Source organism: Oreochromis niloticus, linkage group LG18 (genome assembly GCF_001858045.2).
Source record: "Oreochromis niloticus isolate F11D_XX linkage group LG18, O_niloticus_UMD_NMBU, whole genome shotgun sequence".
NCBI lineage: Eukaryota > Metazoa > Chordata > Actinopteri > Cichliformes > Cichlidae > Oreochromis > Oreochromis niloticus.
The window spans coordinates 29,839,048-29,856,853 of NC_031982.2; the positions used below are offsets into that span (position 1 = coordinate 29,839,048).

The window sequence follows — 17,806 nt, forward strand, 5'->3', positions numbered from 1 at the left end:
CCAGTATGTTTACTGCAGGTCTTTCATTCTGCAGGGCTGATGTTGCCCCCACCCCCAAAATCTAGGAGTATGCTTTACTGTTTACTGAGGCATTTTTAGTGCCTAAATCAAATCGTGTTGCAAATAAAATCAAAAGTTGAGTTGAAATAAAATAAAACAAACTCAGAACTCTCTGTTTTCTGTCTGGCAAACTTGGCACTTAAACTGCTACCTCCTAACCTTCTATGGCGATGCGAACTTTCTCTGCCTCTAGATGAAGTCTGTTATCACTAATATCCCTGCGGCCAATGCACAAAGCACCAAATGCATCTGACAGAATGACAATAGTTGATACTTTTGGATTAGAACATGCTGGATATTTCACTGATCTGCGCCGTTAACCTTTGTGTCATTCATAAATCCAGACTTAGGAAGACCGCTGCTTGTGACGGACAAAAGATAAAGGACAAAATTTGCAACCTGTTTCTGTTATTTAGTGTGTGCTCACTGTTGCACTTTACACATACTGATAAACACACTAGCTTTAAAATAGAAACACCACAAAGTATCACGCAGTTATACCTTCATGAAGGTAAGTTTTAATTCAGGACTCTTGTATTAGTTTCAGCTAATAAACTGACAGCAGAAAGCTGGCATCTGATACTCTCCTTCCATCAGTAGCTGCCTGACTCTTCCCTCATGACGTTCCTCCTCCACTCACCCTCATTGTCAGGGCACTCTGACCTTTATGCACTCATCTGCTTGGTGCTTGTCACGTCATAATCTGCTCTGGGTGAACTCTCTGACAGATCCAGTGGAAAAATGGAAATGTATACCCACATATCAGAATACTTAGTGTAAATGCATGATTATCCCACACTGTGCTGATGGTTAAAATCAACCGAATACAGTCAGCGATACAATGTACAGTCAAGGCTGATATTATATAGTTTAAGTACACACAAAGCCTATTTAACATCTTTGTACTCTGGGTGTTGGTTAATGCATATTTGCCCCTCTTTTTGTGTTCTCTTTAGGTGGGATGTAAAGCCAGCCTGGTGTTTTTCCAGTATTTCATTATGGCCAACTTCTTCTGGCTGCTGGTGGAGGGTTTGTACCTCCACACTCTGCTGGTTGTCATTTTCTCGGAAAATCGACACTTTATTGTCTACATGTTCATCGGCTGGGGTAGGTACATTTTCTTATTCTTTATTTGATTTTGAATCAAATGGCCACGAGGGAGCTTTCACTCTGTTGTAGCTTCAGGTTTAACAGCTTTATGGTTTTGATTCAATGTCAGAGCTCTCATTACATTACACAGCATTAGGCAGCAAATAAGCCAAATCTTTTTTCCCTCAAATTCAACAATACCGTGCTACATTTGTTATCCTGCAGCACCAAATGTGATATAATTCTAGGCTGAAAAGTTAGCAGTTCACCAACTGGCTCAAGGTAAAGGAAAAGGAAGAAATTTCATATGTGCTGAAAGTGGTTTGGCTTCAGTTAAACAAGGATACAGACTGGTTGGCAAACCACCAACAACCTCTTGTTGTTTAGGGAAAAAGTACAAAGTAAAAGCTGTGCCTTACTGCTGAAGCTAACTGTGGCAGGGCGTGGTCAGCAGTGCCGCTGCAGAGGAGCCAGGCGCACCCGAGCGGCATCCACAATCACGCCTCACCTCATAAAATGGGTACTGGGTCCTGTCATTATGTTGTTGTTGTTGGTGATGTGTGTGTGGCTGCCAGCTGCAAAGCTGCAGCCGAGTGAAAAACAGCAACCGTAAATACACATGCTGAAAAGCATGAAACTGTCGTTGCATCTGCTGTGGATCATTTACAGTAACACATTTCAAAAGGCACAACTGTGTCACAAATTTTGAGATAACACCTTACCTGCAGTCAATTTCACCTACTGACAGCAAGCAACCTGCAGCAGCCCCTCACCAACCATTCAATGAATGCACATTTTTCCGTATAGTGACAGGAGGGGGATCACTGTGTCTAGGTGTCAACAACCTCCAGCAGCCACTTAAATGCATTCTCATTTTCGCCTAACAACTAGTTGTTGCCAGTGTGATTGGGGCCTTAAGTCCCTTTTCCATTATTACCTACTCGGATCAACTGGACTTTTAAGGGTTTTCCATTGGGTCATAGTACCTGGCACCAGGCACTAAAATAGTACCTGCTTGGCCAGAGTTCCCAGCGATCCGAGCAGGTACTAAAATGTGATGTCATCACACTGCATGCCACCAATTGACTGGTCAATAGCGTCATATGATGAGTCATGAGAGTGTCTTGTTCATGAAAATAAAAGCCACAATTTTTTAAACCTGGCAACAGGGAAAATGGCTCCAAAAAACAACGCCGTGGTCGGTCTGACAAAAAGCCTCAGACCGAGCAGCAGGTACGTCATTGCCTCCACCTTTGTTCTAGCGTTCATGTCACATATTAATTAGATCACGGGATGCTCGGACATGTTTCTATGACAACGACCGTGCACATTAGGGGATACTCAATTGTAATGGAAAACTAGTCGATCTGAGTCTAGTCGTGGCGAGTCGATCCAAGTGAGCTACTAATGGAAAAGAGACCTGAAGTCGCATAATAATACCTTGAACTGAGCCTTTTTGCCACTGCCTTCTTGGTATTTTAAAACCAGATGTTTGAAGAGATTAGGTCTGAGAAACTGAGGAATACTGCCTGTTCATATGGTAATATGGGCAATGTTTGACATCATAAATTGAGAAGGAAGGAGGGTAATTTTCTCATAGAGCTCTGTGTAAAGACGTCTTTTCCCCAACAGAGGATTTCCCCCCTGCTGGCTGTTAGTTTCCAGAAGCAATGTCCATCTTTTATTTCCATCTTTTATTTCCATTTTTCCTCCTCCGAAAGACAGTATAACACAGTCTAGTTTTGAGCTTGATATGGAATTTATCAGCAAACAATTAAAAGCCTTAATACACACTGAAGCAATCTGTTTAGAGTCTTAAAACATGGATGGAACTCACATTGCTTTACTCAGAAAGATTAAATCGTAATGGATATTCCTGACTACTAGCAATAAAGAAAAGAAGAAATGCAAACAGGATGTGATAATATTTTTTATACTTCATGGCTGTCGACAGGAATCCCCACTGTGTTTGTGTCTGCGTGGGTGATAACGAGGATTTATCTGGAAGACACGGGGTAAGTGTAACAACCAGAGAGTGAGTTATCACCATAGAAACGCGGTCCAGGTTTATTATTTATGAACTATATAAAGTCTGTTAAACATAGATGGATTATATTTTACTAAATAGATTTACATTCTGACTGAATGTCTGTCTGCAATTTGTTTTGCTTCAAGTTGACATGTGACCATGTGTCATGCTCTCTCTGGAGCTGTTTATTATATTCTCCTTTAAAGGTTGACAGAAGTTAGGCAGTTCCAGTTACATTAAAGAGAGGCATGCATTGGTATTCAACAGCCACTGCCTCTGTTTTTTCATTAGGGGCTCAAATGGCATTTTATTGATTAGACTGTCATTCATTACCATGCAGAAATGGGCCCCAGTTTTTCAAATAATAAGAGAAATATCTCACATGTCAAAGTGCACTTTATTGGATAATTTAGCTGACAGGATTTGCTTTGAGATGTCATCACAGGAACCTGGTGGCGTTTGACTTTTGTTGCACATTATTGCAGCTGGCACTGCAGCTCATTATCTATGAGTCATGCCGTGTAGGCGTACTATAAAAACAAGCTTCTGAAACAACTCTATAACAATTACTGAGACAGGGTCTGATAGCAAAGGACAGTAAGGACATCACTCCAGAGTGTGAGGAGAATGATAATGAAATTTGTTAACTTTTAAGTTCATTACCAAAGCCAAGAAGAAGACTGAGACACAACAGTGAGTCATTTAGTTTCCTTGACTTTCATTTTATTGAACCATAGCACCTGAATAACCAGAAAGCTTAAATATTTAATTGTTAGGACAATCTGTCATATTTAAATGTGTCATTTTACCCTCCAAGACACGCTGACCTTAAGAGAGTGAAGAGTTTGCTATTTGGTATCCTGTCGAGACCCAAGTGAACGAAATGGTGTTGGTCATAAGAACCATAAGAATATATACATTTTGTAAAAATACTCAGTTATGGCATGCAATGGAGTCCATTGTGCAGATTTTTAATGGCCCGATTATGGGAGTGTTAACATTAATAATAAAGTGATAGTGTCCTAAAGCAGATGGAAAGAAACTGTACCATGCAGTACTGGTCCTGATGGACCACAGCCTCCTGCCACAGGATGTGATTCAAGGGAGGAGGAGTTGGAGTATCCCAGCACTGACTTCAGAGTTTAGGTTTCCTCAGCTGCTGCAGGAGGTGCGTCCTCGGCTGTGGTTTTGTAATGAGGGAGCTGATGTTTTGCCTCAACTTTGAAGTCTTCATCTCCCAAGACCTACAGTATCCACCAGGCAGTCATGCAGGCTTATGCTGGGCATGGGATCCTCCTGAAGTCCCCAATCATCCCCACTGATTTAACAGCACAGAGCTCCTGGCTGTTGTCTCTGAATTGGTCATAAGGTTGTCAATACCGCCTCACACATATCCCTGAGATGAGCTTGATGAGGGTGGTGTCATTTGTGAACTTCAGGAGTTTGACAGACTGGTGACTGGAGGTGCAGCGGTTGGTATGCAAGGAGAAAAACAGGGGAGAGTGTACACAGCCTTGGGGAGATCTGTTGCTAATGATCTGAGAGTCTGATAGGAATTAAAGTCTACAAAAGTAACCAGACATAAGTTACTGGAGGTCCACGTGCTGGAGGATGAAGTGCAGTGCCATGTTAACAGCATTACCTAATTGGGGTATGGTTGTGGTGGTGGTGGGGGATTTGAGACAGGTCTGTAGTCATTCAGGCTTGTGATCTATCTAAAAGAACCTTGAGATTTCAAACTTGTACCCTCAGTTATAATATTGACACTGTCACTGTAAACTGGAATGCAGTTTATTAGCTGATCTACATCCCGCGTAAAGATTTGGACTTTAAGTGAAGGTCACAGGATTGCCAGCAGCAGAAATGAGCTTCATTGGTAGAGATCAAACAAAAAGTTAGAATTATCCTTTCTCACTTCAGGAGTCAGTAAGATGGGGTCTATTACCAGGTACCGTCTGGCTTCCTCCAAATTTGTAGAAAAATTACTAGTGGAAAATTATTATAAATTATTATTAAATTATTATAAATTACTTATGGTACTTTCAGCCGTGATTCGACTGCATTTATTGGTCCACTAGCACTTCCTCTGTTTTTTAAAATGCTCATTTTTTTTTTATTACTGTTATAGATAATATTTACATAACTGTTACGTTCATTTTTTTGTGTGACCTTCAGGTGCTGGGAAACAAATGACAACCCCATACCCAACTGGGTGATCAACGGACCAATTGGATTCTCCATTATGGTAAGCCATTGCTTTCATTTTTACCTGCAGATTTTGCTTATTGGTTAAAAAAGCATTCAGTTGCCTAAAATGAAAAACTGGTTGATTATAAAAAACAAATACTGAAAACATCAAGTGGAAAATAAATAAGCCTGTCATGTGAACCAATATCTGTCTTTGACCTAATTCACATTTTTTTAAAATCTGGTGTTCGGCTATGATACAAAACCCTTTAGAAACCTATGTCAATGTTTCAGATCTCACTAGCACGATTTCCCAAATTTCCTGTGTTCATCCATATTTCTTTCAAATTATTCCATAATATTCTACAGAAATGATCTGTATTTAAAGTACAGTAGTCTTTTAAAATCGGTCCTTTTGCAATTTCAGCTGAATGTGAAGAAAAAAAATGTATCAAGAAGACAGCGAACAGCATTACATGATGATTTTACAGTCGTTTCTCCCGGTGTACTTCACTAAAGTGTTAGGGTTTGTGAGCCTTTTGATTTTAAGACCTTTTAAAACCTGAAAGAAAGTCTTAAATAAATTCATACTCATGACCAAGCATTCTGTGTAATGTCCAGAAAATGCAGTGTGATGTGTTAGCACCTCATGTCTCTAGGTGTTAACTTCATAGGAATTCCTGCTGAGTGCATTCCTGCTGCCCTGCTGAGCGACAGCCCACCATAATCTCTTTCATCCTTTAAAGGCATACTGTCATGATCCTGGGCCATGTTGGCCCAGCATTCTTAGTTTTCATGTATTTTTGTATTTTGTTCTTTATTTAGGCCATGGTTCCTGGGTTGCTCTGTTAAGTTGTTTCTTATTTGATTTCCCCTTGTGACTTTTACCCCCTGTGTGCCCCTCTGTGTATCTGTGAGCCCTCGTCTCCCCTCCTTGTGTTTTATTCCATGTTTTCCCCAGCCCGTTATGTCTGTGCTCTCTCCTCCTGTCTGAACCTCTGTACTTCCTGTTTTACTTTGACAGTCTCTCGTCAGTATGCGTCGTGTTGTGTTCACCCCTGCCCTGTCTCGTCATGATTATCAGTGTCACCTGTGTTCCCCGTGTGCTCCCACTCCCCTCGTTAACCCTCTGTGTATTTAGGTCCATGTCTCCCTCAGTCCTGTGTCGCGTTCTCCCTCATTCATGGCCGTGTGTTTCTCCGTGTACCAGTGTGTTGTTTCCTAGTTTAGTTTCTTGTCAGTTTGTTTCGCCGTTTTCCTGTCCAGCAATAAAGCTGTGTTTTGAGTTTATTCCTGCCTCCGTGAGCTTGCGTTTGGGTCCACTTCCTGCCTGCCACACAGCCGAATCATGACACATACATGGATATAATATGGCCCGAGGGACAGAGGTGGCTCACAGACCATTTTATCCACCCTACAACATCCTAAAGGATAATAAATCAGCTTCCCTCCCTCAAAAAGAACTTTTAAATCAGTATGTCTCAGGCATCAGTGACCTACAGTATGCAGTGCTTTGTATCAACCAACTGCGAAGATGTAGCTTAACTGAAATGTTCATATGTATTCATAATATTTTAACTGTGACCATTACCCATGTTATATGGTTGTAGGGTGCAGGGCAATTTCTGAGTACTGCACAGTCAATTTTCTGGGACGTCCACCCCTGAGAAGATTGTGGCATTTTGTTAACACACAAATGCACCAGACCAACAAACTAGCAAAACCTTTGTTTTTATAGATGTGGTCAGGCCAGCTGGCAGATACTTACTCTCTTAATTTCTGCACAGAGTCCTGTGAAAATCTTTTCTTACCTCAGGACTATATTTTGTCACCTTCTTCTGTCAAAGACATGATGAGAAGTGTGAGAGGAAAAATGTTTGCCTGCCAAAATGTCTGTGTTTGGGCTACAGCACCATAGGATCCCATTCATTCTGGACTGTTTCGCCTAAGGAACCAGAGGTCCAGTGAACGGGAGCTCCCAAATTTATCAGAAGTTCTCTGATGATCGCCTTTTAGCTAGCAGGAAAAACATAACACTAAACATTAGAATAATGGCATTATGCAGCGATTGGGATGTTTTGCTAGTTTTTGCAAAAATGTTTCCATTTGTAATGTTTAAAAAAGATCTGAAACAACAGAAAATAACTGTAACAGAAAACAAGTTCAGTCTGTTTTTTTTCACATATTTAAGGAAGAACTTTATACATTTGCCTAACAAGCAAAAAAATCTCTGTTCAATGATGAAACGCAAATCCCTAATTTTTTTTTAAAATAAAGAATAAAGTAGGCTGCTTTTTTATTTAGAACAAGGCCTTCCTGTTTTAAATTGCGTTTGTATCTTAAGCTCCTATTCCTTGGATTTGGTGGGTGGCAAAGTATCGAACACAGCAAAATAAAAATCACCCCTTATGGATTATAAGTTATTTTTTCACTCCCCCCCAAGGTAAACTTCATTCAGTTCATCTGCATCATTCGGATCTTGGTTCAGAAGCTGAGGTGTCCTGACGTGGGCGGCAATGACCAATCACAGTACAGGTAGGATTCGATTTGATGCTCCTCTGTGCTCATGCTGAGAGCATGAGCACAAAGGAAACCCCACCTCTGCCTTCCTTGATCCCTATTTTGTTTTTATTTTCATTTTTTTCCAACATGCATTTCAAGACAAGTTAACAAAAGTTGACAGGTTGTGTCAACTGTTGTGTCATCAAGTAAATGACACCTGCTCAGTCAGTAAAAGCTGCTGTGGATAAAAGAGTCAGCTAAATGCTTCAAAGTATAAAACATGATGATCTGAGACACCAAGAACATTTTTTATCCTCTAGTATTGCTGACTGAGATAAGAGTGACGCTAACGTTCATTCGACAAGACAGCGTTTCATGATGCTGCTTTTATGAAACGAGGGGGAACCTTTGTTCCTTTATGGAGCCACATTTTCTCTGCAGTTTAGTGTCTGTTTAAGGCTTTGCTTTGTTTAATCTTCAGGCAGTTTTCCTCTCCGGTGAAATCTTACTCGTGCTGAGCTGTCAGGTATTCTTCATGTCCGCAGGGATCCACGATTTAGTGGCGAGAGGTGGTGGGTAAGCCCAATTTGTTTCACTGCAGGATGTCTTGTAGGTGTAGGTGAAGACTGAGCTGACACTTGACAGCTTGAGAGTGATGCAGGAAAAGAGGATTTTACCGTTTTCTGTGGGAGTGTGCTGCATGAGCAGTTTGATTGTCCGCTTGTATCCTAATGCCACGCGGAAAAGTGCAACTTTTCTTACTTACTTTTTGAGATTTCCACTGTTGAGAGGCTTTGCCCAACAATGTCAATTTATTTTTATATGGGGTTTTCTATGAACTCATAATCACAGTGTGAAAGAGACAAATAGGAATTGTATCGAAGAAAGTTCCTTAAATGAGCCAAACTGATGCCAAACAGCAACAAAGTGTAGTGAACAGATCCTTGATTTTGTGGAGCAGCAGTGCTGAAGATGTCAACACAAAAGAAGGTTGATGGCAAAGTTTTAAGAATTTATTAAAGTCCTACTAAAATGTGACAAGTCAAAAAAAGAGGAATATGCATACAATATATACACAAAGAAATAGAATAACATATATTATAAATAAAATAATAAATAAAGACAAATTAACAGAGGACTTTCAAGCATGTCCAGCCAGGAGGAGACCCTGGAGCAGAACTGGGAAACACTACAACTGACTGGCTTAATTGGCTTGGGAATACTTTGGTATTACCTTGGAAACAAATCCATACTCATGAGCAAGCGTGGTGTTAGAGCACAGACGGATGGGTGCATTTAGTAGTCTGATTGCAGTGGGATGTAAAGAGTTTTTGGAAAGATTACTTCTGATATCAGATTTGTTGATGGTGTGAGCCTCCCAGCAGAACCCCAGACAGCAGACACAGCGAGTTATCTCAATGCAAGAGAACAGTTCGAGCTCAGTTTTAAAAAAGTCCGACAGGCTTCTTTGTTTATGTTCACGTAAATCGTTGACTTTCCACCATTTGAGCTTTGAACTGAAGAAGCTTCAGTGAGAGGTGAAACGTCTTCAAGCAACTTAAATAAGTCCAGACGCTTTGCTTTCCAAACCCTTTAGATCTTTCCACTGTTTCACTGTCTCACATTGCCATTGGGTGTATTTTTATGTTTCACATTGAGACAACAGAAAGATTGAACACAGAGACTTGTTTTTACAGCCCAGGTGAGCCGAGTATGCCAAAGTATGTTTGGACCCCCTACAAAAGAATCTGTGTCAGACGAATTAGGCACACTAGTCATCCATGATTAACTGATTTATTGCATTGTTCTCGTTGATGAACAATTAAAAGAAACACTGCACCATATCTTATTCTTAAATTGTGTCATAAAATAATTGTATATGACTGTTTCTCTCTCAGGAGGCTGGCCAAATCTACACTGCTGCTGATTCCCTTGTTTGGCATCCACTATGTGGTCTTCGTGACTCTCAGTGAATCCATCGCAGAAGATTATAAAATATTTTTTGACCTGGCTCTTGGATCTTTTCAGGTTCTGAACAAGTGTCTTTCACCTTATTGATCCTTTAAAGCAGCGATTCTAAAACTTTTCTGAAAGAAGTTTACTTGATTAAGTGTTTGTATTTTTTTTAGGGTCTGGTCGTGGCCATTCTCTACTGTTTCCTGAACAGTGAGGTAAGTTATCAGGTGAACTGATAAAATACAAAGTAAGGATTTAGTCATTTTAATGAGCAGTCAAATTGATTAAACAGTAAAACATTTGAATGAAAGTGATTTCTGGGAGGCAAAATAGAAAAGCTCTTGAAATCTATCCATAAATTTGTCTGTACTCAACTGGTAGCGTGCTTGTTTAAGAAAAGTTTAATTTTGTCAATCTTTCATAGAAACATTTAATAAGCATCAAATTAAATGTGTTGGAGCTAAAATGTTTTCCAGCGTTTCAGTGTTTGACTTATATTTTTTTATTCAAAGTGTTTAAAATTAAAATCTGCAAAGTGTTGATTGCTGAGTGTCCTTCTTCTATCTGCCAGTCAGACTCCATTCATTAGTAAACTTAGCTACACTGTCTCAGCTGAATTTGTTACACATTTTGACTTTATGTAAAATCATTGGATGTATCATGATGTGTTCCATTACATTACCATAAATACTGGTGAGTGGTGAATTTGACAGATGGAGGAAGTTCTGCTCAATCAGTTCTACCTGATCTAGAAGCTGCCTGGGATCCAAAATAATTACTGTGCATGTAACTGATATGTGTGATTAATATTTGGAACGAGGTAGTGATTGAACTGTAGGGAAGTTTTATGTTCGCCATGGATACTCACGGAGAATATGGAGAAAAACAAAGATGAATGGCAGATATCAAAAAGGAGGAAAGTATTTATAGATTTAAGATGGCACTCAGGCAATTTGATCAGCTGGATACAAAATAACAAGAAGCATCTTTTCCTTGTTCTTTTCTTAAAGTGGAAGGTGCTCATTGATGCAAATGCTGAGAAAGAGTTTGTAAATTTGGTCTCACAGCATTCTTCTTGCCACCATTCTGCAGCCCCGAGCTCCAACAGAAATTGGGGAATGGGAAACTGAATTTTCCAACAACTAAGCAGGCTGATTTATCCTGGCTTATATAAGATGATCATACAGATAATCAGACATAATCATACCAAATGTTGCTGGACCAAATGGATCAAAACATGATAATAAAAGTACCTTTTGACGTTCCTTTTCCAGGAATCTTTGAGCAAGGAAATGACTTTTCAGTCTGAATCAGTGATAAATGTGGAATTCTAGTAACTCTAATTGGTGTTCGAGCTTCTCTGTTCTTCTGTTTGGAACTGCAGGCTAAAAATGTGTCTTTCTGCCCTCCTGTTCACCTCATACAAACATTATTAGCGACCAGTAAATGTACTGCCAATGCAAAAGAATTTAAAAATATTTAAATCTAGATATATTTTTACTCACTTTCGTCATGACGTGATAAAATTCATCATCACATGAGATAAATAAAGGTCTTCCAAAGTGTCTTCCATTTTTTAGTATCTCCCAGAAGGAGCAGATGAGATGCATAGAAAACTTGGATCTAAATTGGTGTTTAATCGATGCAGATTACTTTTTTTTGTCTTGTTTTCACTATTTCTGAAGGTTCAAGGTGAGCTAAAAAGAAAATGGCGGAGCATGTGTCTGAACTGTCGCCTGAGCAGGAGTCGCCACAACAACACCTCCAGAAACGGTTCACAGCACATGGTGCAGTTTCACAGCAACTCCCGAACCCAGTCCATTCTGCAGACAGAGACCTCGGTGCTGAGAGAACACGAGGGGCTTTGATATGCAAACAAACACTGCAAAAACACAAAACAAATGCAGTCTTCAAGTTGACCTGGGTCGAATAGTTTTTACAAAGTTATTAGAAACATACAAAAAAAGAGGAAAAAGTAGTACTTTGAGATGAAGTACCACATGGGTGGGACCTGCACATCATTGTAGTGCAGATTTTGGTTTTAGCTTTACAAACCTCTGCAAGCCTTCAAGTTTCTCATTAGTGGATCAAAAGCTTTTCAGATCTGTCCTGTGAGGTTTACTGTGTTTGCTGCTAAGAGCCATTTTTTTTTTTTTTTTTTTTTGCAGTATTTATGCTATGATGTCAGCTGCGTGAGCAGAGAAAAACATGTGCAATGTCCTTTTTATGCTGTTTTACCTGGAGCTTTGTGCATTGATGAGATATAAAATGTGTATACTTGAATGTTGCATGCATCAAAATCAATATTTTTGAACAAACATATACGTGTAATAGAAACAGCCGGATCTAGGTGCTGCAGGCTTTAAATTGGCACTTGCAAAAAATACAAAAAATAAATAAATAATAATTTTTGCCGTCTTTAACAGAAAGGATAACAGGTGACTGTTTCAGTATACAAACCTTTATATAACTGTTGCCTGCTGTGTGATTTAACACCGCTGGTAATACTGTGCTGCAGTCTTAAGGCTGTCATTTTGGAGCCATATTGCTGTAAAATATAATACATTGGCTATGGGAAACCTTGCAATACTTTTGTGTTTGGTACTGACCAGAAATTCATGGTAGCCGTGTCAGCATTTAGTTTCCAGAACGTGCATGCTGTATGCAATAACACAGCAAAGTGACAGTCCTGTCATTAAAACCTGCAAAACTGCAAATATCTTAGTTCTTTCCTCTTATATGTTTTCCATCCTTTTCCATGTGCTCCTGTGTTCTCCCAGCCTGTGTCTGTCTCCCAGCAGGTGTCTGTGTGAGTTTGTTCCTCACCCTGTTGCAGTTTAATCCCTGCTTTGAAAGAATGTTCTTAATGTGGTCGATTTTAATTCCAATCTTTTTTAATTTCCTGTTCTCATTATTGTCTTGATTGAGTCCATCTGTTCCCTCTCCATGGTGTTTGTCTTAGAAAAATAGAGTCTTATCCTCCAAATGTTCTCCTGTTGTTTGGTGCTCCTGGCTGGCTGTCACTCTGTAAAGCACCTTAAGTTATCAAACTCCTGATTAAAGGCTTTTGTGTTTGACCACCCTCCTGCCAGTTGCTGTTGTGTTTGCATATTGGGAATATTTCCAAAATCAGTGAGAAATGCTTGCGTCCAAACCCAACTTTAACACAGTATTTGCTTCCAGCACCAAATCATTGTTGTTGCTTTTTTACCACAGCTGTCTCCAAACCCAGATTTGAACATATGTTATCCCTTTTGGAGAACATGGCTAACAAATTTATTATCATTTAAATAGAAAGACTTGGTTAGGTAAAAAAAAAATTAAAAAAAATCAAGTTGTAAAAAATTGATTTGCAAATATTTTTTTACCCATTAGGTTTTCCTTATAGTGTCTCTAGCTGTTCTTTTAATAAGCTTCTCCTGTATTTTTTTCAAACCATTTCACATAAAGGTCAGATTTGATGATAGATTTTTTACAAATATGCAGGGAAAGGTGACAACTTGTCACTTCAGTGAATCATTTACTGGTCCACAGTGGCCACACCCACCCATTTGATACTTAAAATTACTGGTAAGAATAAGTCGGAAAAGCATTTTGACCCAGGTCAGCACATGAGCTCAGTGTTTCTGGTTAAAAAAACAAAACCATTGGTAAACACAGGGTTGTTTTGTACCAATTTTAAATCCAAACTGTTCTCCAAAACACTGTCATTTCTGATGCACAGTCAACAACCTGCTGTCACTGAGGAGTCCTGAGCATGCTCCAAACTCTTCATCCATGCTCTGATGGTTTTGACACAGTGCTCGGTGACCTGCTTTAAACACACAACACCGACGAGCACTTTAAAGATGTCATTTAATTAACAGGAGATCTCAAGATGTACGTGAGAGCCTGTGTTGGGAAATAATGATGTCTTTAAAACTACTTACATAAAAACAGGTTTATATGATAGAAATTTGCTTCAAAACACATTTAATTTGCTTCAGCAGAAGAATCTCCAGGCTGTCACCACTTAATGCAGAAGTGCCTGGTGGATACAAGTAAATATGAAATGTTTCACTTTATATTGGTTTTATTCATGCAGCCAGTGTTTTGTGGTAGTTGCATGAAATCCTCAGTGTTTGCCTTTTTTGATTGCTTTTGGTAAATGGCTGTTAACATGTGATTTCTTGTAGATTCTAATTGTATATTTTGTCAAGACAAAGCACGAAAAAATGAAAACTTTTGCTTTTTGCAATGTGCTATATTTTTCTTTAACGTTTTGTATTTAATGATCAGCACAATACAAAAAGTTCTGGTGACACTTGATTTAAGGCATACAGAATTATTTTTAGTAGTTTCCTCTTCAAACTTTTTATTTAAGTTTAGTTTATGTGGGTGTCCCTATATTTTAAATCAGAATTCAGTTCTTGCATTGTGTAACAAAATATAGTTAATAAAATACACATAAACATCGAGGTAAAGTCATACTTGCAGCAGCAATAATCTGGTCCATAAAGTTTGAAGAATATAGAAGGAGATCAGATATTTGTCCAAACTTATGTCAATGTGTTTTGCAGGGTAAACAACACTGAGGCAGAGAAGAGTCTTGAAATTTCCTGGTTTTGTTATTAAACGGATTATTATTTATTACATTTTTATGGTATCCTCTGCACATCTGCAGATATGACACAAAATACTATATATTACATTACTAGTAATGTATGATGCTTTACCCTTTCAAGAGCTACTTTAAGGGATTTTATTCATGCTTTTATTTTATGGGAATTTATTAGACAGACAGGGAGATGCCTAAAGAGAAGACTTGCAGCATGGATTCACTGTCTGTGGTTTGAGTCCACGGAAAGAAAAATTATAAGAATTCTACCAATGCAGGATCTAGACCTTTATGCAGGCTAGACTTGTATGGAGTCTCTAATAAGTCATCAGTGATGCAAATGGTGCTTTGTTAAAAAATTTGGAAAGGAACATTAAAGGAAATGACAAAGAAAGAGGAGGCAAAAAGATAAAGCATGCATGAATAGTATAGATAATGACTACTGTGTTCTTCATGGTAACATGTCTTTGTAGGTTCTTAGTAATCCAGTTCATGGTAGTTTTAAGTACTTGGAATTAGTTACTTTGGATTACTGGATTACTTTTTGGTTTGTGAAGAAATGTCATCCCTCTGTTTCATCATTGCCATCCACCTACAACCAGTCAGATCCATGGTACAACATAGAAGAGTCAGCTCAACAGGACAGACTCAGTTCTCAGTAACCTAGAATGCTGTCTTGAGAACCCCACCAGGCAACTCAACCCACACTCCCACCTCGACTCAAGTCACATTATTAAGAGATGATTGCAAGGTGGGGCAAAGGATTCATGCCTTGTTAAAGGTGAGACCTTTAACAGCTCAAACAGTTTCAGGGTGGGTCAGTAACTCTCAGGACCACCTCCAAGAGGACAACCCCACCAGGGGTTAAATACCTGGACCTTTCTATTAGGTTTTAGAACAAGCCTCTTGAAAGAGAGATGAAATGTCCTCACAAACCAAAAAAAGACGAGCTGCGTTGTGAAGTTGTGCTGTAAAGTAACACAGCAATCAGTTAGTCTAAGATATTTCTTAACAGTTTTAGTAGCAGGTAGGTACAGGTGTCCATACTAAGGTTTTAGCTGAGCTGCTGCTGATTTTGTCAAATAATTATTTGGTCCTTAAAGAGAAGCTAAATCAGTAAATATTCCCACTTAAGAAGCTATACCTGGTCATATTTTAATAACAATTTAAACTAGTGATCATCCTTTGAAATAAATGTAGATTAATTTAACTAAACAAACTTGTTTATTTGTGCAGAAATGTAAGTTGTAGTTTCAAAACAAAGCTGTTGCCTTAATGAAAGTGTTACCAAGTACCTTAAAAAGATGTCACTATGTTACTCAGTGTGTCATTTAACATCTATGTGACTACAAATCTTTGAGAGTCTACAGAACCATATACAACACACAGTGTTGGCTTGCCGAGTGAATTCATATTTAATGTTGACTGACATGATGCTACGAATCATGTCGACTGATCGTATTTGTACTTAGACACCATGAATGTCATGCAAAAGATGATTGATAAAGGCTACCATTGTAAGCATTGCACTGTGTGAATGTAACTCTTTGGAAATTTGCAGTTTATTTAATATTGCTTGTTTTTCTGTCCACCTTAATGACAGTAACATGGTTTCTGGGTGGTAAGCCCCAAGTGATTCAGAGACTCTCAAAACTTTCCTGTACTTTTAAAATCTTTGAACCCATTATAGTATCTACACAAGCCCAGACCTCGAGAGCTTTGGTCCTGCAGCTTTTAGATGCATCCCTACTCCAATACAGCTGAATGACATGGTTGAATTACCTCTTCAGCATGCCAAGTTTGGCAAAGGCCTGGTTACAAGCCATTCATTTGATTCAGGTGTGTTGGAACAAGGATGCATCTAAAAGCTGAAGGAGAGTAGCTCTCGAGGACTGGAGCTGGAGACTCCTGATCTACACAATCTAAAGCGTATCCAAGCAGTTAGCAGTTGGCGCCTCCTTCAGTGCTGATACCATGTTCATGTCAAACAGGAATGAGCCAAGCAGTATAGATGTTGTGGAAGCTTTTATTCCTTCTGAGAACAGTGGCTACTGGCCTTATTGTAATTTACTCATTTTAGAGATAGTCTAACTCAAGGCCAGTTCATGGTTTCCATGTTGAAGAGGGTCCACATAGCCAGCTGTGAAGAAGTTCATGCACAGCCCAAATTTTGGGACGTGAGGCACCAAGGACCAGAGGCAGACAACTGATTATGTGCCAGAAAACTAACATTAAAACCTAGTTTGTGCGCCACATATAGTTCCACCATATATATATTTTATTGATGACACTTCCACGTCTTGTTTTTGGTTGCTATTTGTGTGTGTGTGTCTGTCTCTTTTAGCAAGATTGCACATAAAAAACAGGTGGTGCACCATTACACCATCAAAAGGTTAAAATTTGATGTGTTGGCTTCTGCAGATCACGCAAAGAGTGTACTTTATGGTATCCATTTATGGCATATTACATTTTATAATGAACTTTAAAAATATCCAGTCTTCACTATATTCACGATAGGCCCCCTTTCCAGTGCACATCTAAATAACATGTTCAGATCTGCTTGTTTGAGTTTAGTCCACAGAAACCATGAATTGGTCTTTACCTTTACCTGTTTTCTTATTTGGGACCCAAATGTACCAACCTATAAAACCCCATGTTCACTAAAGGCAGTTCTCCATTGTGGTTCAAAAACCCCAAAAGAAGATTCCTAAAATGTTTTCAAGCAGTCTCTCCTTCAGCACATTTCAAATGTGGTGTTGCCAATATTGTTATTTTTAGCCTATTGAACTCTTTTGCAGCTCATTGTTGATTGATGTGGTTGGAAATTTGTGACTTTTTTCTTTTAAAAGACATCCGAACATGTGACAAGGACATTGAAATGGAAGCACAACTTGAATGAAAATTAAAAAAAAATAAACAAATTCTGTGCACTGCTTTCGTTGCTTCTGGTTTATTTTGTATTTTCTAAAGTTTCAGCAGTTGAAGGTTGATCAGAACAAAACAATAATTTTTTAAAACAACTTTGGTTTCTCATAGTGGACGCGTACTTAGCTAACAAGTAAACACACCATGACAAGCTTATGAAATCCTGGGTTAATCCTGGGTTACACTCTTTTTAATATATTTATATTTTTAATATACATACATATATATATATATATATATACATACATATATATATATGTATAGGATTATTAAAATGTTTTGTTTTTATTAAAATTAAAATAATATCAGAAGCTAATCCAGATTGAGGGACCCAGTTCTTGCATAGTGTTGGTGAAGGTATGTAGTCTCGAACTGCTCTTTTATACGTTGCTAAAATCTGAAAGCTGCAATGAATATAAATGTTTGTTTGAGTTGGGTAATGATATTATTGTCAAAACAAA

The 17,806-nt window shown here is 38.7% G+C and overlaps 1 protein-coding gene across 1 annotated transcript in view; it reads left to right on the forward strand.

Moving 5' to 3' along the window:
- The window catches only part of LOC100690292 (vasoactive intestinal polypeptide receptor 2), a 74,032-nt gene extending 56,678 nt beyond the window's left edge, over window positions 1–17,354 (forward strand). Inside the window, exons 7-13 of the mRNA XM_003447442.5 lie at window positions 1,017–1,167; window positions 3,104–3,164; window positions 5,354–5,423; window positions 7,809–7,900; window positions 9,766–9,895; window positions 9,997–10,038; window positions 11,509–17,354. Coding sequence (XP_003447490.1) covers window positions 1,017–1,167; window positions 3,104–3,164; window positions 5,354–5,423; window positions 7,809–7,900; window positions 9,766–9,895; window positions 9,997–10,038; window positions 11,509–11,691 — 729 coding nt within the window. The 3' untranslated portion in view covers window positions 11,692–17,354. The remainder of the gene's footprint in view (window positions 1–1,016; window positions 1,168–3,103; window positions 3,165–5,353; window positions 5,424–7,808; window positions 7,901–9,765; window positions 9,896–9,996; window positions 10,039–11,508) is intronic.
- Window positions 17,355–17,806: the final 452 nt, after the last annotated feature.